Source organism: Tenrec ecaudatus, chromosome 18, assembly GCF_050624435.1.
Source record: "Tenrec ecaudatus isolate mTenEca1 chromosome 18, mTenEca1.hap1, whole genome shotgun sequence".
NCBI lineage: Eukaryota > Metazoa > Chordata > Mammalia > Afrosoricida > Tenrecidae > Tenrec > Tenrec ecaudatus.
In genome coordinates, this window is record NC_134547.1 from 63,532,918 (window position 1) to 63,558,002 (window position 25,085).

Here is a 25,085-nt window from a genome sequence, read left to right on the forward strand (position 1 = left end):
CAACTGCTGAAGAAGTCTGGCGAAATCGAAGCCCAACAATTAGCACGAAGGAAAGGGAGCCTCTTCCCCTCTGGAATTCGGCCAGCCGAAAGGCGAGAGCGTGATGTCGCCTTCTCTGTAGAAAACTAACTTAGCTCATTGGTGCCGTGGCATCCAGTTTCTTGCAAGACTGTTCTGCTACCAAGAAATGTTTGAACGGAACAGGAAAGCACAGTGCCGGGAAGAAAACATTAGGGAGTAGGAAGGTAAAGATAGAAGGAAGTATTTCAATGTCATCCCCAAAGCCAGGAGGCCAGGCCTGGTTTCTGACCTCTGTACATTGACTGAGGAGGGAAAGAACGGTGAGACTGTGAAACTCCCATCAGCCCGGTGCACCAGCCTCCGACCCCACGCACTACTGTGATCCCCTGCCTGGGCACTCACTTATCTGGGAGAAGGTCGGAAAGCACAGGTGGAAAAATGAAGCTGTGAACGGAGGCGGAGAGCAAAGTCCAGGTACTGCAGTCGTGATCTCAGATAGCGCCCCTTGCCATCAGCTCCTTACCCTCACAGCAGAAGGCTTGGGTTTTCTGAAATTCACCTCATTTTTCTAAAGGACGATGGAAGCAAGCTATAAAAAAGAAAAAGAAATCTGAAAACTTGTGTAATGGAAACAATAAGAAGAAACAGTCTCGCCTGCCAGATACATTGTATAATACATTACTTTGAAAAACTAGCAATTTGACGTGGGGAAATGAACTGTGAAGATAATTAAGTGGGCTGGGCTTCTAATTTAGAAGGAAGAACTCCATAGCTAGTTACGGTCTTTTATCATCAGCTCCAACCTCTCCTCCTCTACTCCGGTCCAGGACAAGAAAAGGAAAACAGGTTCTGCTCCCCTTCCTGCCCACCATGTCCACACCCCCCAAAGCAATTTTCCGGACAAAGAACCTAACCAACCGCTTGCTTTGCCGGAGGAGCTCTCCACCCAGGAGGCTGACCTGTATGGCCCAGGTCAGTGGGTGTCTTTATTTGATTAGGTTCCAGTTGGATCTAACCAGTGAGCACCTAGGCCAGCAGGTAAAGAGAGGGAAGGAGGATTCGCGATCAGGAAACCTCTTCCCTGGTCCTTTCCCTGTGAGGTCGCCCAGGCTGGCTGTCTTGCTGATCAAAGCTCCTTGCCTCTCGGAAGGCAGCCTTCTCTCAGACTCTCTCTTTCTGGGATTCAGCTCACCCCCATTGTTCTCTGGGTTTACAGGGTTCCAGGCGATGGCTCCACTGTCACTAGCCCTGGACTATTTTAGCATCCCTTGTAATTCCTGTACATCCCATCCACCCTTTTTAAGTAGACCCTTCGTGAAATGTCTTTGAATTATGCTCATGTGTGTGTGCCCTCTTCCCTTTTGAGACTCTGACCCGTAGCTACTTTTCTTTATGATCCTGCATTCCTCAGACTCTCACAAGACTTGATGCAATCTATCCCATTGGAAAGTACTGTTCTTTTGTGATTTTATGGCACGATTTGCATAGATGTTTTATGTCTGTCTTTCTCTGGGAATTCAGTATATTCCAGACAAGGGCTGGACTTTGTTCATTCACCATCACCCTGACCGAAATCTGGTCCCAGCAGACCCACTAACTAAAAGACTAAGTGGCTGAAAGGCAAGGACACGCACAAGAATATTGTGCATTGCTCCATTTCAGTCCCTTTTCCATCTGCTGACTGAGGACCGCTCCTCCAACATTAAAGCCAAAGGTTTCTTCACGTCGGAAAGGGAAGTACACTTTACTTCTGGACCCCGAACTGCAGCGTTGAATATGGCCCATGACACTAGAACACGCATCTCCCGTCTGTTCCCTGCACACTAGTCAAGGATGTATCATGATCGATGTGTCTTCATGTGTGTTGCAGCCCCTTCTCCATAGAGCCATCTGCTGGGACTCTCAACGTGGGCGAGACCATGCAACTGGAAGTGGAGTTTGAACCCCAGACTGTAGGCAATCACTGCAGCAAACTTATTGTGAGCTACGACACAGGTACGCATTAGTCTCTGTTAAAAGGTCTGTAAGTTAAGAGAAGCCAAAAGAGAGCTATGACGGGAGCAGGGAATAGTTACTTTAATTGTGCTAGAGCAAGCTAAGAACCACAAAGCATAGAACCCTTAAAGAATCAGCACCTCCACTAGAAATCTGTTGAGCCAGATTTCAATCTGGTTTCTCCACAACTCTCAAGGGGCTGGGGAACACAGAGTTCAAGACGTAACCACAGCCAGAAGTCTCTCGGGTAAGTGGAGGCTGTGCCATGTATAAATAGAAACTTGAAGGTAACTGAATAGCTCATGGCCTTCCCATTCAATTTATTGCTGCCATCATCCACCATCATCAAGTGCAGTCCCCTGCTCAGGGCGGGCTTGTTTGTGCCCACTAGTCTCTTTAAAATCCAGTCACTGTAATCCTGCAATCACGCCAATCGCTAACTTGGCGTCTTGCATAGTGTAGGACTGTGTATGTCGCCTCGGACGTTTTCTGAAGGGCCACGCACTGTGTCATCATGAGAACGGCCCGCTGTTTTGGCAACTATTGAATTGAGGGGGGGCTATGTAGACTACATGTGCATTATGCAAGTTTCCAAAGTTAATTTTCAAATTAATATTTTAGCATCGTCATTTATTATTTCATGATTTTTCTCATTTTGTTCTCGCTTCCTTTCTACCCATTCATCATGATTGACCCAGATTCTCTGCATCACATGGGGATAGCAGAGGACTCCGGAAAAGAGCAGCAGCAGACAGCCACATCATAGTTCAGCATCACTGGCCTTGCGGATGCGGATCTGAAGAGCGTGGTTCAAGCCCTTGCCTTTGGGATGCCACATTACTCAGCACAGCAGCGCATACCCAGTGGCACAAATCTATATCTTATCTCCTAGTGTTAGGCGCAGGAGCCCTGGTGGCACAGTGCAGGGTCAGCAGCTGCTCCGTGGGAGAAAGATGGAGCGTTCTACTCCCTGAAAGAGTTGCAGACTCAGACATACATAGAGGCAGTTCTACCTTTTCCTACAGGTCGCTGTGTTGGCATCGACTCAGCGGCCGTGAGTGTTCTAGTTTTACGAGCAACAGAAAATCAATTCCACAGTATATAATTTCAGGTTTTGAAAATAATTAAGACGTACTTTATAGCCCAGAATAAAGTACCTTTAAAACATTGTTTATTATAGCCCTATCTCATCCTTTACATTTTTTTCTAGGTGTATCTTAATACATTTAACCTTAGTACTTTGGTCCACGTGTATAATTTACACATAAATAAGTATTTCCTTTGGGGTTATAGTGTCACAACATTTTATTGACTGAATCAAAAAACTGTTGAAGCCAACTGCCTTTGGTTGTTGAGAGATTAATGGACTTAAAACCGGAGGGAAGCTCATCTCATTAAGTCGTTAGACTTTGCAGATGGAAAAACAGAAGCCTTAGGAAATGGAGTGGCTTGTCCATGGTCACATCACACCCTTTGAATCCAGATGGAGACTTTTCTAACTGCCGCCTCACGCATTTGTCCACCGCACGAGGTTGTCTCCCTCAGCTCTCCTCTTACCCCGTGAGCATCTTCACTCCGTAAGCCTTGGACTTTGAAATGATGCTGAATCTGCATGCAGCCCTCAGTCTAGATTTTACTTCCATGGAAGCCAATGGAAGTACACATATGCCTTCCTCTGGGAAAGGCAAGGCAAGTTGGGCCATCAGGAAAGTCTGTGTATTCAAACTGAGTCCTGTGTGGGGACGTTGGTTGGCATAGCCAATGAAGAGTACAGACAGAGGGGCGATGTCTACACTGCTGGTAAAGAGTATGCTTTCATCTTTATTGTGGGTTATCAGTGACCAGAGCCTATAACCTTCTATTAGTGGAAAGCAGTAATGACTGCCTACCAATTAATTACAGAGCCTTTTCAAAGCAGCCATGATCATTGGCTTCTCATTTCACAAAATAAGCATCAGATTGAACTTTCTGCAGCTGTTTGAAGTATGAATTGATTTGAGGAGAGACAGTTTAACATGGGCTGTTGATGAAAGTCTTTTCTTCAAACTTCCCCACAACAGTGTTCCAGAAGGAGAAGCATTGATCCTGCGCAGCGGGAGGCTCTCAGTAACATGTCTAACAGTTGTGTTTGTGCTCTGCCCTTCATGCTCCCGCACTGGGCCTGTTCTTGATTAAATGAACTAGGAAGAGAGACTTTGTTTTTCTGGCGACTGGATTTCAGCCAGTGTTGTAACAGTTTGACACTGTCAGACTTGGTAAGTTTAACATACCACCAAGATCTAATACTTTACTAACAGTTTCCAGAACCTTAATTTTTCTCCTTCTTTCTCTTCTTCTGGATTTTCTTATGTTGTGAAATTAAATGCCTGTGGGCAATTGGTTTTATACTAGAAACAATTTGGTTGCTTTTAAAAAATATATAAAAGAAACTTAAACATGGAAAAAAGGTGTTGAGGAGCACATGGTAGCTCTGTTTGCTTGGTATCTGCTGCGCTTTGCTGGGCTTGTACATAACCCACCAAATGACCTTGAGTTGATTCCATCTCCTGGTGATTCCCTCTAGGCTAGAGTTGAACTGGACTCCACCATCAATAAACAGGGGCTGGGTATTTGCAATTTAATCGCCTGATGTTTCTTCTCAGATTCTGTGAATTTTCAATAAGATATTGAGAAACTTTATTAATCTTTGAGATCAAGGGATAATTAGTATTCAGAATAGGCTTAAAAATAAGTTTCTTGTCAGCCTTTCAGTACTTGAATGGGCACTTGAAGTCAGGGCACAGCCGAGTTTTCTTCAGTGTCTGGTGAGGTTGCTGTTACCCTAGAGGTAACATTAACCACTAGCCTAGCCCGAAAATAAAACTGATGCAGTTAGTCAGATTTTTAAACTATTATATCTCCTACTGAAGAGGAGAGACTTCGATTCAGAAGTCAGAACTTGGCAAGTCAACTTAGTTTTCTCCAAAGATACTATAATGAACAACTAAATACATTAGCAACCATCATATTAGACTTCACAGAACACGTTTACCATCACTTATGTGTTAGACTTTAGTAAATTTTCTATAACGCTCAAGAAATTAATATTTTATCCCTAAAGGCTAATAAAAGAATACCAGAATATAATGTAGTAAGTAATTTGGTGTAACATATCTTTCACTTTGAAACTGTTAATACTTATCTGACTATACCTGTACAATCTTAACTTAATATGGACTGCATTTTTCAATTGTATGTATTATACTTAATTATAAGCCTGTGTCATTCTAATTAGATAATCTAACAAAACGTTCTTAATGTAAAAGTAGGTTTTTTAACGGTAGATAAGTTTATAAAACGTTTGCCATTTCCACATTTTTAATCACATACAACTCAGTAACCTTAATTACATTCTTGCACCTCATTGGTTAAGCATTTGGCTGCTCATCAGAAGGTCAGAGGCTCGGGTCTGCCAGTCATTCCGTGCGAGAAAGGTGTGACCGTCTGCTTCTGTAAAGTTAATAGCTTATGCTCTGCTCTGCGGGGCTGTTATCATTTGAATCAATCGGATGGCAGCAAGATCTGTGTCTTCAATTACATTCATCGGGTTGGACAACCATCATCACTATTTTTTCCACCACTCTTGACAGAAGCTCAAATTCTCTAATTCTTTTTTCTTGCATTCTGCATTTTATAGCTTCTCACTTCCATTGAGTGGATTACAACTCATAGTGACCGAGACGACAGGGTAGAACTGCCTCTGGGTGTTTCTGAGGCTATAACTGCATGGGTGGAAAAAGCCTCACCTTTCTCTCAGAGTGGTGGATAGCTTCGAACTGCTGACCTTGCGGTTCACAGACCAATGCATAACCCACTGCACCACAGAAATGAGGACTCACTGGTTCCTAGAGATATTTCGAGAAGGGGGATGAATTACATAGCCAGTCACTGCATACCCCCCTGTGTGGCAGAGGAGAACTGTGCTCCATAGCTTTATCAATGATGGAGATCTTGGACGTAACCTACCAAGCGGGCCTTTTTCCCATGTGCCTCTGAGTAGACTTGAACTGCTAACCCGTCAAAGCCTAGCACATTAACCATTTGTACTACCCAGGGACACCCTGGAATCATTAGGTGTTGGTATTTACAGGGACATTAGAGGGCATCTCTTTAAAATCCTTCTTTTATAAGTCAACTAAATTAAGGTTCCAAAACCTAAAATGACTTCATACCTGAATGGTAGAGGCAGAATATGAACCCAGGCCATGGGAACCCTTGAGGCCAGGATACTTCCCACAATCCCACAATGCCTGTCATGCAGATTAAGAATTCTGATGTTGGCAATGCTGCTGGTGCACCTACTGAACTCAGTTGAGTTGCTTGATTATGGTTTCCCAAACCCTTCAGCGCAAGAACACTCAATGTAGTTTGGTTCAGCCATTCACTGGAGTGGTAAATATGACCGCGAGATGAGCTCACTTTCTGTCAACGTGGTAGTTTCCTGGAGGCTCTGCAGCGCCACTCATATATTTTACTTAGTTTCCTGTCCTGCTCCATTGCCTAAAAGTCCTGAAATCAGAGTGTGAAATGCATTGTCTATTGGTATAAATCTAAAAATAAAGATATAGATACAGATAGAAGCGGTCTATATCTATATACATCTGTGTGTGTGTGTGTGTGTACAGAGAGAACCAGAGAGAGCTTTGTTTTTGGCTTGATTGATAGCCAACCTGGCAAGAGATCCAGCGGCCTTCCACACACTCTGTCTTTCCTGGGACATGATGAATGACCGTGGCTCACCGCATTGACAATGACCGCAGCCCCCAATCTCAGCACTCAAACCGAGATGAGAACAGCGTCCAAGGGCACAGAAGACACTCACGCTGTGCCCCGTGCCCGCCCCCCCAGCCCCTGCAGGCAGCACAGACCTCTCCCAGCCTTCCGAGTCGCCCGGACGTTGCCTTCATGACATACCAGGCTCACGGCTTCATGTGATGACAAGAAAGGAGTTATGATTGTCTCCCTCACTTTATGGATCTGGAGATGCGGGGAAGACAGAAATGGAAAGAAAGTCGGTTATAGGACGGGTCTGGAAGGATGCTTCAGCTGGGTCTGCTCCCTGTTTGTGGGAAGGAACACTGTAGCGAGCTCCTCATAGAGACGACACAGCGTTTCTGACCCTTACATGCTAGATGTGCTCCTTCCTTGGTGACTTAAAAATCATGCTCATTGTGTTTTAACATTCCGGCAAAGGTTTATACAAAAGTTTAAGTTCCCACTCAGTAATCTCTACACAAGTTGCTCAGTGGCATTATGTTTTTCCCAATACATGAATATCCTCATTATTTCTATTCTGGCGGTTTTGTTATCTTTCATCTCATGTCCCCAGCCCCTTACATTCTTATCTCTATTTCAAAGTAACTGTTGGTCATTCGGCCTGTTCATACAGGGGATTTTTCAAAGGAGCACAGGACTTATGGGGGCCCTGGGTTAATTGTTTTAATCAGTGAAATATTTCAAATAATAACAAAGGCGCAGAGAATAACGTTAAAAATAGCTGGTATGTTGAACACATCTCAACATTTTGCCCTGCAGCCTTTTCCCTCGGTTGTTTTGTAGTATAGGTGATTAGCTGATCAGAGAGTTTAAAACCACTTGGTTAAACTTTCCCGATCTGTTTCCCGTGCCTGGCTCCTCCATGGATTGTCATGGGCTCATCCCATTTCTACATATTTACTTAGTCTTACACAATATACGAGGGGCCTTGAAAAAAGTGTGTGGAAACATTCCATTATCTTTTAATCTCATTTTCCCACAGACCTTTTGGAAGTCCTCTCATATACTATGTGGTTTTAAATTGAACATGAATGGTATCTTGATATATATAACCATTTTTCTGCTTTTAAAATTCAACATTAAAGTTTAAGATTTACGCATGTAGATAAGCATCACTCTAATTCATTTTAACTAAGGCATCGCACACCAGTAAGTGAAAATACTATGCTTGCTTTACTCTCCTGTTGAATATTTAGGCTATTGCTCTATTAGTGCTGCAGGGAGCATGTTTGTGCATATCTTCTTCTATGGATATGTGAGGTTTCCCCTCAGGATAGATACTTAGAGATGCAATTTCTGAGTAAAGGGAAGAATGTATCTTGAAAATGGTTATTGCCCTGTTGTTAGTTGTTGTCAAGTTGATTCGGACTTGTGGCAACTCATTCTGTACAGAAGAGATCTGTTCTATATGGCCTTCAAGGCTGCTTCCTCTTGGGAGGAGAATCCCAGGACTCCCTTCCCAGGCACTCCTAGATGGGTTTGAACCACCAACCTTTGGGCTGGTAGTTGACTGCCTAGTGGATGAGATTTATTGGTTACTAAATATGTTTTCATAGTGGTTACACATTGGGCTTCTAAGTTCAAAGCCACCAGGTGCTCTGCAGGAGAAAGACGAGACTTTCCACAGAATTACAGACTTGGAAAGCCAGGGACAGTTCTACCCTGTCCTATAGGGGCACCATGAGTCAGCTTCGACTTGACGGCACTGAGTAGTATAGTAAAGAGATTATCTGGTTATGTTGCATCCCTATCTGATGCTTGCAGTATATTCCCAGATTTCAGCTTAAAGAAAACAAAAGCTACTCAGGATATGTGATTCTAGAATAAAGCTTAAAATGGGTGCTTTGCTAACTCCCAGGTGAAAAGGTGTTTGTATCTCTGTACGGAGCCGCCATCGACATGAACATCCGGCTGGACAAGAACTCTTTGATCATCGAGAAGACCTACATCTCTTTGGCCAGTCAGAGAACTGTCACCATCCACAACCGCAGCAACATCATCGCCCATTTCCAGTGGAAGATGTTTGCGAACCAGGATGAGGAGGACAATGAAAAGAATAGGTTTGTAGGAAAAATCACCTATAGGCTGTGATGTGGGGCGTGTCAACCCAGTTATTGTGAAAAACCAGTGTCTCTTGTAACAAGCTTCTGAGCAACTCAAACAAGGCCAGCTTCCCATAACTTGGTTCCAGTGCCCAGCGCTCCCTTGGGCCATCTTCAGCTAACCTTAGCCCTGTTTGGACGCACCAGCTATGTCCACGCTTCATTATTCTCCCCCAACGGATCTACGTGTCTACATTTCCCTTCATTATGTTGATCAGATTTAATAAGGGGGTTTCTTTTAAAAAAAAAAAAGCTCACCTGTTTGGGATTGGGACCCACAAAGTTATATGTTTTCTTTTTACAGTGAACTTGTGTTTTCAAAAAAGATGAAGAATAAGGAAAAAGCAGGGCCTGGTTATATTGGCTTTAATATTCTCAGTTTTAGCCGCTCTGTGCCATCCTGAAGGCACATCATTTAATAATGGTTTCTTGTTGATATCTGCTTTTGGAAGCGATCCTTCAGGCAGCAGGGAAGATTAATAACATGTAAAACCAAAAGGTTTTAACTGGCCTCATCACTGTTCAATTTTGAAAATTTCCTTTTACTAAAGTCATCCTTGCCTCCAATTCCTTTTTTAACCTCCTTCCATCCTCCTTGAATTAGCACTTTTGCTTCTTTCATTGGGATTTCTTTCAGATTTTCTCCCCTGCCCCCCCACCCCTTTTTGTTTTCATTAAAGATTAGTGTGGCGAAGCTTCAAAGCTTTGTTTGAAATCAACTCAGGAAGTGATAAAAAATAAAAGCTCATAGGTCCATGGAAACCAGGCAGAAATCTCCCAGGGTGCTGCCCTAATGGAATCAGAGGGGCTGTAACAATGACAGGCCACCTTGAACCAAGAATCCTTGTATTTTGGACAACGAGCTTTAGTCACTGCATTGCCACTGCCGTCTCTACAAAGTGAGGAAAAGCTGTTCCTGCTTAAAACCTTCATGTTGCCTCATGACAATGAAATACCTGTGGCTGAACAAGGCAGGAGGAAGCGGCTCCTGCACCGCGCCGTTTGTCCTGATGCCCCAGCAGGCGTGTGCACACCTCCCTCAGCGTGGTCCAGCCGTGGTGAAGGACCAAGTGGGAGAGCGGGTCCAAATACAGAAAGAGGAGTGGCGGTGAAGTAGTGTGTCCATATCGTGCCTGCCCCTTGAGCATCCTGGTTTGGGGAGAACAGTACACACTTGATAACTAGGAACCATGGGGAATTCTGTACTACGGCAATCTGAACACAGATTCACATTCACAAATATGTTGCTTTGCTTACCGATCGACCCCTATGGTTTTTAAATAATGCGTAGTCAGTGAGTCGTCTTGTTGTTGGTCGTTCTGCCCAATGGGCTCCAACTCATAGCTGTGTACAGTTGATCAAAACCCTGCCCAGTCCTGTGCCACCCCACCTTCACAGTTGTTGCTGGGTTGAGCCCATTGCTTCAGCCCCAGTGTCACTCCATCTCCGCAAGGGCTTTCCTCTTTGCAGGGACTGGTCTCTCCTGACGACACATCCAAAGTCTCACCACGTCTCACCCACGTGGCATCTAAGGGGAGTTCTGACTGCCTGTCTCCCAAGGCAGATGTGTTTGTTCTGCTGGTAGTTCACATGCCATCAGTGTCCTTTGCCGTACCATAGTTCAAATGCACAAACTCTTCTACAGCCTTTCTAGCTCATTGTCTGGCTTTCATGTTCACATGAGATGATTGAAAATGCCATGCTTTGATCAGGTGCTCGTTGGCTTCGAAGTGACACCTTTGCTTGTTAACGCTTTACACCAGTCTCGTGCAGGGCACTGCCAGGGCAAGACGCTGTTTGATGCTTTCACTGCTGCTTCCCTCCGCATTGATTGTGGAGCCAAGTAACAGGCAGTCAGTCGTTGACAATGTCCATCTTTTCTCCCTTTCTCATGATGCGACCCCTAGTTCGTGTTGTGAGGATTTGACTTTCTTTACATTTAGTTGTAATTCACAAAGAAGGCTGCATGTTCTTTGATCTTTATCAGTAAGTGCTTCAAGTCCTCCTCCCTTTCAGCATGCAATATTGGTGTTATTTGCATATTGAAAGTCCTTCAATAAGCCCGCCTCCAATCCTGATGCCGTACTCTTCTTCATATCGTCAACCCACAGATTGAATAAGTATGGTGAAGGTATGCAACCCTGATGCATAGCTTTCCTGGTTCTAAAGTACTCCTATAGCCTTGGTCTGTCTGAACAATGGCCTGATGGTCTATGTCCAGGTTCAGTTTGAGCACAATTCAGTGCTCTGGAGTTCCCGTCCTTCACAGTGTTATCCATTCTTGGTTATCCACACCGTCTAATTTCTTGGCACAGTCACTAAAGCAAAGTGAGCATCTTTCCGTTATTCTCTGCTTTCAGCCAACATCCACCTGATGTCAGCAATGATACCCCTCATTCCACAGCCTCTTCTGAACCCAGCTCCAGTTTCTGACAGCTCCCTGTTGGTATACTGCTGCAACCATGTGTGAATTATCTTCAGCAAAACTTTACTTGCATGCTATATTCATCATTTTATTCAATACTTTGTGTATTCTGTTAGATGATCTTTCTTTGGAAGGGGCACAGATCTAAAATCTTCCAGTTAGTTGGTCAGGTTGTCTTCCAAAATTCTTGACAGAGACCAGTGAGTCCTTCGAGCACTGCGTCTGTTTTGGGGAATCATTTCAGTTGGTATTATGTCAGTTCCCAGAGCCTTGTTTTTCACTGTTTCCATCAGTGCCGTCAGTTCTTGATCACACCCCGGCTCTGTGGCATATGAGAGGTTTGCCAAGTACCCTCGAAATGTTGGTGTTTGTGAGTCCCGGTGTTTAGCCATCAAAATTCCCCATGTCTTCATTTGGTATGATTGCCAGCACCTAGAGGAACACCGTTGTACCTCTGGGTTTTTTTCTATCCATGATTGGTTTCTTGAAGTTTATTCCCAGAAGTGAAATTTATCATTCAAAGGAGTGTGCAATGTGTTCCTTTTCCAGGTACATACCAAATAGCAAAATTTTAAAAATGGTTTCCTTAAAAAGCCTATGTTTTTAGACGACTTTGCCCTGCTGTGCCCAGCAGTCGAGGGACTGTTGCTTTGTTACCATGGCCACTGTCTCCTGCTAGCCATCGAAGGAAGCCCATGGTGCTTTCCTCATGGAAACCGGAGCACACTGAGCCCTGTTCCTGCATTTCTTTATGCCAGGTGACCAAGGGACTCTGGGAGGCAAAGTTAATTTTTAAAATGGAAAAAACTGTGTGATTCACTGATCATGTCATATGCCTAAACCCAACCAAACAAAACTCACTGCCAGTGAGTCGATTTCGACTCATAGTGACTCTGTGGGTTACATAAAACCATTTTTAAAAATAGGGCTGGGTTAGGAACTCCTACTCAGCATTCATATGGTGAAGAAATTTCTCTCTCCCTACTGGCAGTACCAGTGGCAAAAAGTCAGGAGAATGGTCATGTATCTTGGAAAGAAATTAAAATGAGAAGCTACAGGTGAAGTACCGAGACCAGCTGGAATGGGAACACAGCTTTGGTGGCAGCGGTAGTTGAGAGGCCGGAAAAAGCTGTTTTCTAGTGTATCACGATGCATATTAAGTGCATCCCCAGGGAGGGAGAAGAGGAGACGTCTTTAGATGCTGTTTGAGCACTTTATAGGCTTGACAGCTTTTGTAATTGCTTATGGTTGACACGGGAAGAAAACTGGTACTTATTGGACACCTGCGACATCTCAGGAGCTGCACCAGGTCCTTTATCACACTTAATTCTCAGAACATGTCGATGATGGAGGAGTGCCTATTATTTCTGCTTCATAGGTGGAAACACTGAGGCTTGGAGGAATTGGAGAGCTCTCAGAGTCACACAGCTGGTAAAGAAGTAGTCGTGCCAGTTTCCAGACCTAGCTAGTCCTTGCTGGCTCCAGATTCTATTCGCTAGGAAGCTAAACTCAAGACTGAGAAAGAATTAGACCTAAGCACATTTAAAAGGCAAAAAACCCTTCTTGGAAGTGTGAGAGGTAAAAGAGATGTTAAATATTTTTAAAACAGCCTAGAAAAGTCAATTACCTAAAAGAACAGTTGTGTCGAGATCCACAGAAGAGCCTGGGAGTAAACAAATGGGGGTTGGGTTGGAAAGGAAGCCAGGGAGGGCTTTTTGAAGGACGAGGTGAAAGGTGAGGAAACTCAGACTTTAAGAGATGAAAGCGCAAGATCGCCCAGCTAGGATCTGACAGACTAAGAGCAGAGAGGGACTTCCCCGCTCCGGCTGATCGGCAAGAACATTTCCAAGAGGGTGAACCGAAGGGCATCTCTTTGCAAAGCATCTCATGGATTCCGAAATGAAACCCCTGTCTCCCGTGTTTCCCTCAGGGTCTGTGATGGTCTGATCCAAGAGCAAAAGAACGAGACGGACGAGTTTCTCGAGGAGTGCATCCTTGATCCTTCCCTCCGGGAACGTCTCGCCATTCTCTCCCGCACCTTTGAGAACCAGAGGCGGCTGGTTCAGGAGGACAGCATGCTCTTCCTGAATAGCATCTTCACTCTGGAGCCGCTGGTGAGCATGCATGCAGGAGCGGGTCCCACGGTGAAGGCAAGAGGGAGTGCAGGGCACATTTCTGTGGGAGCATTGGATGGAGTGAGTACTCGACCAGTGAGCGCCTCATCGTGAGACCTTGAAGGCAGATGAACGGTACAACGCTCACAAGTCACATGTCTAGAGCGTTTTCTCTGTGCCTGTCACTGTGTCATGCACGAAGTTTGATAACTTGCTCAAGCAAGGTCAGTAGTGAGCAGTGTATCCTTCTAGAACAGTTGCTTAACCTCGAATTATTGACCCTTGGAGCTGAACGGTTGTTTGTCAGTGGAATTGGCCTGCGCATTGTAGGACTTTTAGTTAGTATCCCAGGCCTCTATCCACTAGATGCTAATTGTGACGACCAAATATGCCTCCAGACCAAGTTAAATGTCCCCGGTAGGCAAAATCACCTGGGTTGAGAATTTTCCAGTCCTTAATTCACTCAATAAATACCTACTTACTGACGGTAAGTATATTTTGTACCAGATACGGTAAGTATATTTTGTACCAGATACTGTATGGGTACCAGGCACGAGTGAACAAAACAAATGCAGCCCTTGCCCTCATAATATAGTAAGAGCTGAGCTTTAATTAGAATAATAATCTGTCCTCAGACCGAATTATTTTTTATTATCTTATTTTAATAAATCATTTTATTGGGGGTTCTTAACAGCTCTGATAATAATCCATACATCAATTGTATCAAGCACATTAGTACGTATGTTGCCATCATCATTTCCAAAACATTTTCTTTCTACTTGAGCCCTTGGTATCAGCTCCTCTTTTTTACCCTCCCTCCCCCATCCTACACCCACATGAACCTTTGACACTTTATAAATAATTTTCATTTTCATATTTTATACGGTCTGCTGTCTCCCTTCACCCATGTTTCTGTTGTTCGTCACCCTGGGGAAGGGAGTTATACATCAATCACTGTGATCAGGTCCTCCCTTTCCCCCCTTCTCCCACCTTTTCCCTATCCTCATGGTATTGCTACTCCCATTACTCTTCCTGAATAGTTAATCTGTCCCGGATTCCATGTACCAGTGTACATGCTCTGGTCTAGCCAGATTTGTAAGTTAGAATTGGGATCATGATAGTGAGGGGAGGAAGCATTTAAAAACTAGAGGAAAGTTGTGTGTTTCATCATTGCTAAACTGCACCCTGGCTGGCTCGTCTCCTCCCTATAGCCGTTCTGTAAAGGATGTCCAGTGGCCTAGACATGGGCTTTGGGTCCCCATCCACACTCCCCCTAATTCACAATGATATGATTTTTTGTTTTGATGATGCCCGATACCTGATCACTTCGGCACCTCATGATCACACGGGCTGGTGTGCTTCTTCCATGTGGGCTTTGTTGCTTCAGAGCTAGATAGCCACTTGTTTACCTTCAAACCTTTAAGACCCCAGACGCTATATTTTTTTTATAGCCGGGCACTATCAGCTTTCTTTACTACATTTGCTTATGCACCCACTTTGTCTTCAGCGATTATGTTGGGAAGGTGAGCATCATGGAATGCCAGTTTAATAGAACAAAATGTTCCTGCATTGAGAGAGTACTAGAGTAGAGGCCCAATGTCCAACTGCTACCTTAATACTAAACCTATAAATATATGCACAGAGATCTATTTTCCTATCACCATATATAAATATATTTACATATGTGCATGCCTATATTTAGACCTCTGTAAATGCCCTTTGCCTCCTAGTTCTTTCCTCTATTTCCTTTTACTTTCCTCTTGTCCCACTATCATGCTCAGCCTTCATTTGGGTTTCAGTACTTCCTCTTGGTTACATTGCCCTTGATCAGGCCCTACCAGGCCTCTCACACCTTCCTCACCACTGAATTTGGATCACTTGTTCCCTTGTCCCTGAGTTTGTTAACACCACTTCCTTTTCTCCATCTCTCCCTCTCCCATTGTCTCCCTGGAACCATGGGTCCATTGTTTTCTCCTCCAGATTGTTTATCCAACCGATCTTATCTAGACAGACCTGCAGAGATAATAATATGCACAAAAACAAGACAGAGCAAAACAAAGCAACAAAAGAAAAAACAAAACAACAAAATCAATGACAAAAAAATGAAAAGCCTGTAAATAGTTCAAGACCTGATTGTTGACCTTTAGGAGTGTTTTCTGCAGACCAAATTCTTAACCACTTTCTCCTACTGCCTCAAAATAAAAGTAGCCAGCATCTTCTGTGTTTATGCTGTTCTAGGCACTGTGGTTGGAGCCCTGGTGGCATAGTGGTATGCGTTGAATTGCTAACCACCAGGTCAACAGTTCAAAACCACCAGGGGCATCTCCAGAGAAAGATGATGCTTTCTACTCCTGTAAAGAGTTATAGTCTTGGAAATGCACGAGGAAAGTTCTACCCTTCTCTATAGGGTGTCTGTGAATTGGAAGTGGCTAGATGACAGTGAATTTGGTTTGGAGGAATTGTGGTGAGAAATTGATGTGCATTCCTTAACAGACACAGCGTTATGTGAGAATAAAAACTAAGGGGATGTCGAGAACCCCCCCCAATTAGATATAACTGCTAGCTTGTTACCATTCAACTACTTGGAGAGAAGAGACATAGACACAGGGACACATGTAAGCACAGGGCACCTGCAGAACATGCCATTGCATTGTGTAGACTCGCTTTCCATACATCTAATCTTCCAAATGGCTAAGTGGTCCAACATGGAAAGAGGGTTCCAGGGATAACTGAGTTTGAGAAACTCTAATTAAATATTGTTTGAGAGCTTTTTTTACTATGAGATTTATAAAAAATCTTTCGTATACCAATGTGCATTGCAAATCTCTAAGAAGGAGCTTTCCCCATATGCATTTGTCCTGGGACGCTTTCATCCTTGAAAGAGCTCCGTGTCTTGTGGAACCACTATGGGAAATGCTAGTGAAGACAGTAAAACATAGTATTCAGAAGCTGATGTTATCAGAGACAAGATCATTCAGAGAGCACTTCTTGATAAGAGAGCCTTGAAAACTGGGTCTTTCAGGACAGGACTTTTGGAGACCCATAGGGGATGTACACGACCATGGCTCATCCTTGATTGTACGAATCAGTCATTTGCTTTAAGTAAAGGACTTAAATTGGAGATACTGACAGTTAAGCAAAGCGATCGTCAGATGTGATGGGTTAGACCAACAAGAGTTTAAATACAAGGTGAACATACAGTCTTGGAAAGATAGGACAGACATCAAAAGTGAAAATAGGTCAAGTCCAGGCATGCTGAAAAAGGCAGAAGGTAGTTCTGTATCTGTGCTGACAAGTGGCTGAGTCCAGTGACCCTGAGCTGAGTGAGACAGCGAGTGCCGGCAAGGTGCACAGCGTAGGCAGTCTAAGGCCCTTTCCAGACGGCCCTGGAAATCCAGGGTGTTGATTGCTCTTTCTGTCCCCCACTGCCTTCTGGGAGCAGAGGGCTCTGGGACCACAGGCCTGGTAGTGGGGAGGTATGAAGCCCACAGGTCAGTCCTGAGCATTTCTAAAGCAGAAATAGGAAGATAGGGTCACCTCAGATTTTTCTTCTCATGCTCTCTCCCCTAGCCTGGATTGTTTCAAGAGCATCATGATGGAAATATTAATACTGAAACATGGCATCTAATGATCACTTTTAGGGTCCAAATAGAAACCAAGTAGAATATTCTCACCCCAAGGCATTTCCACTTTAAGGGAAAGATGTTCTTTAATCTAAACAGTAAAACATGCAAGGAGTATTATCTAACTAATTGACTACTTTTGTTTCCATTGTGTGGAGGGCAATAAATACCAGAAATAGAAAGTAGGTTCTAGGTCTCCACAAAAAAGTCTGTGACTCACGTGGACTAGAAGTAGCCATTACGGAATCGGTTTTGTCTTCTCTGTGTGCTCTCCAGCGTGTCTTCTCATAGCAGATTCGTTAGCGGGCTCTGCCCATTTCTGTAAGAAGAAAAAGGAGGCATGGGACTTTCCCAAGTAGTCTCCTAAAGCTATTCTGGTCACAACCGCAGAACTTGGTGTCAGCGATGGTGAATTATTTATCGATGTTAAAAATCATTTTTTGTCTTCCTTCTTAGAGATCTTATAGTTGTATACAACAAAATTTCTCATTCTTGAATGTAATGCAGTCTTGTAAATGATGTTTGGAGGGATGTGATGGGGAAATGCTGCCATTTCACCTGCTTCTTAATGCAAACATAAACAGTGGGTGTTTTTCCACAGTTGAATGTGGTGTCTCTGATACAGGTAAGTAGGTGCTACGGCTTGGTAGATTCAAGGATGGGGAAGCTCTATAGAAGATGTGAAAGTAGTACCTGAACCTTGGAGGAAGGGTAGGAAGGAGGAGAAGGTTTTTAGTTGGGGAAATTATGAAAACAACAGAAAGAGTGACTTTGAGATTAAAAACAAAAAACCTAAACTCACTGCCATTGAGTCGATTCCAAGTCATAGAAACCCTATAGGATGGGCTACCCCTTTGGGCTTCTGACTGTAACTCTTACAAGAGTAGAGTTTCTTACAAGAAAGCCTCATCTTTCTCCTGTGGAGCAGCTGGTGGGTTTGAACTGCTGATCTTGAGGTTAGAAGACCAATATGTGGGTTCCACTTTTAGGTTCACGGCCTATTAAATGACAGTGAATGAATTGTTACTGAATGTGTAACAGTTCCCAGTTTTTCTCGAGAAAAGGTCAAGGAAACAAGGCCAAGAAAGAGGGTATAGAGGAAATCTTGGTTGTCAAACTAACAGATAGTGTTTTAACCTACAGATTATTGTCTCCCATCATGTGTTGGTGGTAACACTGGATATTAATGTGTTCCTTGCACACACACACACACACACACACAAATGTAGTCAACCATTTTTTTGAAATGCTGGTTCAACACATTGACTCTCCGTGTGATAGAATGCAAGCAGCAATTACGTCCCACAAATCCCTTTTCCTGTAGAACACACACCGTAGTTTGGTAACTGTATGGGTTGAGTTGGAGAAGGAGGGACAGCAGGTGAGCTAGGTTGTTCAGGTCGGCAGGGGAGATGCAGGAAGGATCATGAAGACTAGACATCTCTGCAGCCAAGTTTAGGGTGATGTGTAAAGGTGATAGGAACCTGAATCCGCTCAACAGTGGATAGAAAGCTAAGGTAGAGAGGAGAGACACGCAAAAGGAAGACCTGAATGTGCTTTTTGATTGACTAGCTGTGGAGGGTGAGACAGCATGAGGAATCGGGGCTCCTTAGTTCTGCAGCATGATTGGAGAAATTATGCAATCTTTGATAGAAAGTAGCAAAATCGTCATTTATGTCCTAGCTTTGCCAGTAGTAAATATGACCTTATATTAGTCATTTGATCTCCCATGACCTTGCTCTGAAAACAAAGGCATTAGATTAGGCCATTTTACTCCTTTGTGATTCAAATTCTGATTCTCCAATTGGAAAGAAACTCTGAGCCCCTTCAGGTGCAGTGGTGCCTCATTCTCATCTGGTGCTCAGTGCCTGGCAGCAGCGTGCATGGAAGAACAAATATGCAAATGAGCATCCGTTCATTGCTTGGTCTGATGAGTTTTATGCCAAACATGTTGACTTTGAGATGATACTAGATAGCAAAACTTAGGAAATGCAGAACTAAATCTAGACTTGGGACAGATATCTGTGCATCGGTAGAGTGGTCTTTGTTGAGGTCATGAGAAGTGGATGGAAACTGAGAGCAATTTTTTCAAAGGGAAGTTTGAGAAGGCCCTAGACTCTCCCCCCGGTGCTCACCTTCAGAGGTCGGGTTAGGAGGGAAGAGACGGAATTCACAGTAGGATGGCCAAGAGGAAAATCTGGCCCGCTTTGGGCCATTCACTGGGACAGGTCTTACTTACATCTCTTTCTCCCCTATTCTTCCTGGTTCACCATCATTTTTCACTGAATAGCTGTTCTAAATCTTGCTCATGTACCAGATAAGTAATGCCAAATGGTTATGATTTAATTTCTGGCAGTTTATGCCTTGGTGATTAGTTGTTTGTTTTCCTTAGGGTGCGATCCCTTTTAATTAGCTTCTTAATGTGAGATGAGTTTACAGAAGCAGAGAAGATTAAAACCAAGCAGTGTCACCTATTGATCAATTTCTAATTGATATTCTGTTAAAAAAAAAAAGGTTGATATATAGGCTTAAAAGCCTTTCTGCTTTCAATCAGGCTCCTTTGTCTCTTTGTTCAGCCCAAGAAGGACAAGGTCTTCAAAGGTGGATAAACTTAAAAACAAAAGTACAAAACCCAAAATGTTAACTTAGAGTCTGAAAAGAAATAAGAAACAGATTCTTCCCCCACACCCCTCGAGCCTATGTGTTCAGTTGCTGTTTCTTCAAATACATCAGCTTAAATGAAAAGTTTAGCTTGGTCCTCATTCTTCACCTATTGCATATTTTATAGGAACCTTGTGCCTGTTCTAGAGACATTCTAAAGCACGGAGATTCAAGATCGGAGATCAGATGGGTTGAACTTATATCAAATTTTACTAATGTTATCATGCGACAAGTAATTTCACTCAGTGCTATAGGAAAGGAACCTAGACCTGTGGGTTCTTTCCCTGTTCTACCACCTGTTCACCACTTGGCCACATATTCATTCCAAAATCTTGGTTTCCTTTCGTCTTGGCATGCTCACCACATGACATCATTATGAGATCAGTTGTTTGAACCTTGTGAAGTGATAGTGAAATGTCTTGGAGGCTGATGCAGTTACCCAGCATTAGGCCTGTTTGTCTCCCTTTATCTCCTTGTAATCTGGACTCAGGGAGACCAGCAAATTGCTCCTAGAAGGAGTTCATCTTTGGCGAGATCCTGAGTGTGTTCATTGGTAGAGAATGAGGATGTCCAAGAACCTAAAGTGATCACTGAGAGAAAAGAGTCCTGAGGAGATCACGGAACAGAGGGCTTGCAGGAATGTTTGCTAGCCTTACCATCCATCTGAGTTTCCACCCTAGTCCTCAGCATTATAGGATGTGGCCTATTGCTATTATTTGTATCAAGTTCTTTGGGGTTAATTCTTTGACAATGTCTTTGAGCATTGATGTCATCTTCTTAAATTTTTCAGTTTATTTGCTACCTAGGGAAGGTGTGGGATTCTGTAGAATGTGATGGCTTCTCAAGCCACCTGCTTCCAGAGGTGTTTTTGACTCTTTGGAAAAGGACTGCACAATTGAAATCTATTATACATGTTTTGTGCCTCCCAGCAAAGCAGATGGAATTGACTCCTCTCAGAAATACAATATTCCAGTGTATGAGCTGGACCTTGGCCGTGCAGAATTTTGACAGTCTAGTTCTGTTAGTTCCTCCGCTTCGGTCTCTTGGGTACCCTGAGTGAGAGAAGGTGCCGAGACAAAAAAATCACAGTTCTGAAAATTGTGAGGCAGGTGAATATCACAGGGCAAACAGAGAGAATTAAACTTTTGATTTCTATGGGCATCTAGGAGTCCTCTGAGAAATCCCTGCACAGATGGGCCGGCCTTGCTTCTGAACTCTGTTGCTGCTGGCTCAGGTCACACTTTAAGATGAAGCAATTTTCTGACTGTTAAACACTTGGTAGTTTCTCAGAAGAATGGGTCTGAGGATCTAGAGATATTTGCCCAAACAGGTTCTCCTAGATTGGCCGACATCAACGAGCATGCAAGGCGTTTCTGCCCCTGTTAGCGAGTGTCTCCTGCATCAAGGACAGCTGAGTCCAATGTTCCTGGGGACGCTGAGGGTTCGTTTAACTCGGCCTTGAAAAGGGAGAGAAACTTGATCGTTTCCTGAATACCATGTCAGTAATAGTAAACCTTGCTGTGTCGCCACCTAAGCCTGCAGAAAACATGCTGGCCCAGCAATTCAGGCTTTCAGAGCACAGCTCACACTTAGTTTATTTTCTCTTGAATTGGCATAGCCTGTGAGCTCAGCAGAACCAGGTTGGGTGGAAGCCCAGATGGCTACCAAAGAAGGAAGATATAGCTTTTTCCTCTAAACATCTTCCGCTTCTCCTGCCATTAGCCGAGAGTCACGTCGCAAGCATGCGGGGAGCTGACACCTTGTAAATGGACACCGGAAACAAGGGAGAACAGGGACCTGCTGAGGGCCAACTGCCCTTGACAAGTCACGTCTGCCGCCAGGATGGCTCTCCCGTTCTTCCGGCTCCCTTCATTAGCTATTGTCCTTCCAGATCTGTGCTCTCTGCTAAACGTTCCCCGTTGTTCTGGAACAGTCAGTATTGTATAGGAGAGTCGGGCGGGTGGAGGTGGCGGAGGGCCTACGGATGGCTTAGAAACAGCCAGGTTCCCCGTGGCTCATTACCTGAATAGGCACAAATCTGCTTTCTTCAGAGAAAGGCATGCACATCACACACCTCAGCTCCAAAAAACCCCAGTGGAGTGTACACTGTGTTGGGGACTAAGATAGAACATACACCTTTTGTCAAACTTCCTCTGGCAGATGGCTGACCCTTAGCGCTCTGTCTTAGAAACTTTTCTGGTGATTATTTAGAAAATCAAAACTTTACTAGATTCACAGCTTTCTGCAACAGGAGACATAGAGGAAAAGCAATATCTCTCTATGGCAATTTTGCCTTTTAACTCAATGATAATTCAGACAGTTCACTTTTCTTTTACATTTTTCTTTCTCTTTTTTTGGTTTAGTATCTATTTATTTTCCTATTTCTTCCCGCGCCTTGGTAAAAAGAGCCACAAGGTCTTTCACTGATCTGAAAGGTTGTGGAAAAGCAATTATAGGTAGTGGGAATGGGTATTAAGACGGGAAAAGAAGGTATTTTCTTCTTCTTTGAATTTATGAATTCTCAAAGGAAATTCTAAAAGAGTTCCTTTATTGCCATTTTTAAGGTTATTTTTCTTGTGTTCACTTTAATCTCCTCTCATGAGTCATAGGAGCTCTGATGGTGTGAGCTACACCTTGAGCTGCTGACTGTGAGGTCAGTGGTTCAAACCCACCCGTTGCTTCCCTGAAGAAAGACGAGGCTGTCTGCTTCTGTAAAGACTTAAAGTCTCTGTGAGATAGAAATGACCCAATCAGAATGAGTTTTTGGTTTCTTTTGGTGTCATGAACCAGTTGTCAATATGTCCAGTAACAGTTTTTAGGATGTCTCACAGCTTTTGCCATCAGATCGTCATTTCTTAGCATTCTGGGAGGAAACATGGAGTTCCATTTCCAGAAATGCTTAATATTTGGGTAAAAATAGAAGCACATCTGTACATTCACTGCCCTCATCATGCTCAAAACATTTGCTCTCCACCTAAGCCCCTGGCATCAGCTCCTTATTTTTACCCCTCCCTCCCTTCCTGTTCCCCCCTCCCTCATGAGCCCTTGATAATTTATAAATTATTTTGTCATATTTTGCCCTGTCCGACATCTCCCTTCACCCCCTTTTCTGTTGACCGTCCCCAGGGAGGAGGTCACATGTAGATCCTTGTAATCGGTTCCCTCTTTCCAACCCACCCTGCCATTATCTCCGCTCACACCCCTGGTCCTGAAGGGACCATCCGCCTGGAGTACAACTTTGCTTCTAAATGTTTCAGAGCCAAAATACTCTTTCAAAGGACCTAACATGGAGAGCCTCCCTCTGTGAGAGAAGACGGCATGACCACACTTCTGTTTGCACAGATCCACATAGCCTCTTCTCACTCTTCACCTGCTACGAGCCCAGGGGAGGCTTTCAGAATAAGGTTTGCTCCGGGATTCATTCCCAATTGCTCAGTTGTCACTCTGTAAACTCAGGCCTCCTTGCGCTGCCATTCCCTCACCACGCAAAAAAGCGTCTCCGCTTTAAGGGTCTACATGTGAGATGATCTGCTCCACAATGCTGTGAATGTTTGTCTCCCCTGGGAAGTTGGGCGCCCCTCAGGAACATGTCTAAAACCAAATCCATAACTACCCTGTAAAGCAGAGTGTAACTACCCTGGGCATCTCCGAGACTGTAAAGATTTATGGGAGTGGACAGCCTTCTGTTTCTCCCTCAGGGCACCTGATGGATTCAAACCCCTGCCCTGGAGGTTAGCAGCCCAACTCGTAGCCCCTCCTCCCGCAGCCCCTGGGCTCCATGTCTAGTACTACCCATTGACAACTCTCCAGCTGTGCTGCAGTCAAACTCGTTGAGTGACGGGTGGTCAGAAATGCTTCTGGCATAGACTGTTTAGCAAGTGTGTTGCCTTCTTCTGCGCAAATGGACCCTGGATTCCTTTCTGAGACCAGGCTTTTAAAAGAGATCTGACCGACCAGACCTCGGACTTTGCCCAAGTGTTCTGAGCTTATCTGATTCCCTGTGTAGTCCCTTGTAGCATGAGTTTTCTTAGGGTTCAGTCAGTCTGGATTTAGAGCAGTCTCTGTCCACTATTGGCAGCCTTTTGTCTCCTGGGTTAGGGGAAAGCCTGGGTCATCGGTAGGTCTGAAATGGGATACCTAGTGATACTCTTGTGCCTGACTGGCTGAAGCCCTGAGCAGGTGATCCACTGGGTCTTCCAGGCCCATGTGCCCATTCGAAACATGAATATTCCCTGGCATCCCATAACACGTAGGCCACTCACTAATCCAGACTATCTTGGCACCCTTCCGTTATCAGATGGGAGCAGGTCACCTGCTTCAAGGTTTGGGGAAAGCACCACAGTGACAATATAAATAAGAGGAAGTGCTTGGGATTTCCTTAATCCCTGCGTAATCTTAAAGACCCCTTTTGGCTCTAAAATTTTAAGATTTTTATAGTTCCAGTTGAGGACTAAATGGCAGAAATTAATTCCAAGGGTGAGTAGGCATCTTCTAGTAGCTACAGACTGTGAAATCTGGGTGAGTACAGTTCTCCTATCAATAGTTACCGAGCACCGATGATAAGCCTCTCTGCTCTAGGTGCCGGGGATAGAGCAGCGCCTGCCCTCCGGGAGCCTTCATCCCAGTGGGCCATTCCAGGGATGCGAGAAAGTGCAGGGTCGTGTGAGCAGTCACCACCCTCGGCTCGGTGCCCTCCATCGTTCTGAGCCAGACATGCACCGGGCAGGCTGGCGAAGTCCCTGAATCAATTCAGTGGTTGCTAGGTTTCTCTTTCCTCTAAGGACCCTGTGTCTGCATTTTAAACCACTTGCCCTTTTCTCGGTTCTTTATTCCTGCAGCTTGCTCCTTTCTAGCCAGGCTGGCCAGAGACTATACCTTTAGGACTGACTGTCTACAACTGGAACCTGATTATTGACTTTCTATGTGGCTGGTGGGGTCATTTATGTAGTAAATGTTTTGGGATCTATTTCTCATGTTTGTTTATTTGGCCTTGTTTTGCTTGTTTGTTATTAAATTTAAATGAGACTCTGCATCTCATTCTCTGTTATTTCAGTCTTTCTGTCTTTGTTTTCCAAGAGGCATAAAAACACACACGTCACAGTGGAGAGTTATGTACTGAGCTTTTATTACATACCAGTACCAGGTATGGTCCCATTCAAACCTCAAGGAAACCCCTTGAAGAAGGTGCTATGACCATTTCCTTTCACAGCCCTGAAAGGTTAGTAAAGATGCCGCCAGTCACACAGCTAGTACAAAATTTGATTCTGTAACAGGACTTCCGATATGTGGCGTATTTGAGCTACAGCTCCAAAAGTGCGTTTTCTGGTTA

At 44.1% G+C, this 25,085-nt stretch overlaps 1 protein-coding gene across 1 annotated transcript in view; it reads left to right on the plus strand.

Annotated features, from left to right (window-relative positions):
• HYDIN (HYDIN axonemal central pair apparatus protein) overlaps positions 1-25,085 on the plus strand; it is a 285,134-nt gene that overhangs the window by 36,084 nt on the left and 223,965 nt on the right. The window contains exons 6-8 of the mRNA XM_075536735.1: positions 1,892-2,016; positions 8,690-8,891; positions 13,289-13,472. Of these exons, the coding sequence (XP_075392850.1) occupies positions 1,892-2,016; positions 8,690-8,891; positions 13,289-13,472 (511 nt within the window). The remainder of the gene's footprint in view (positions 1-1,891; positions 2,017-8,689; positions 8,892-13,288; positions 13,473-25,085) is intronic.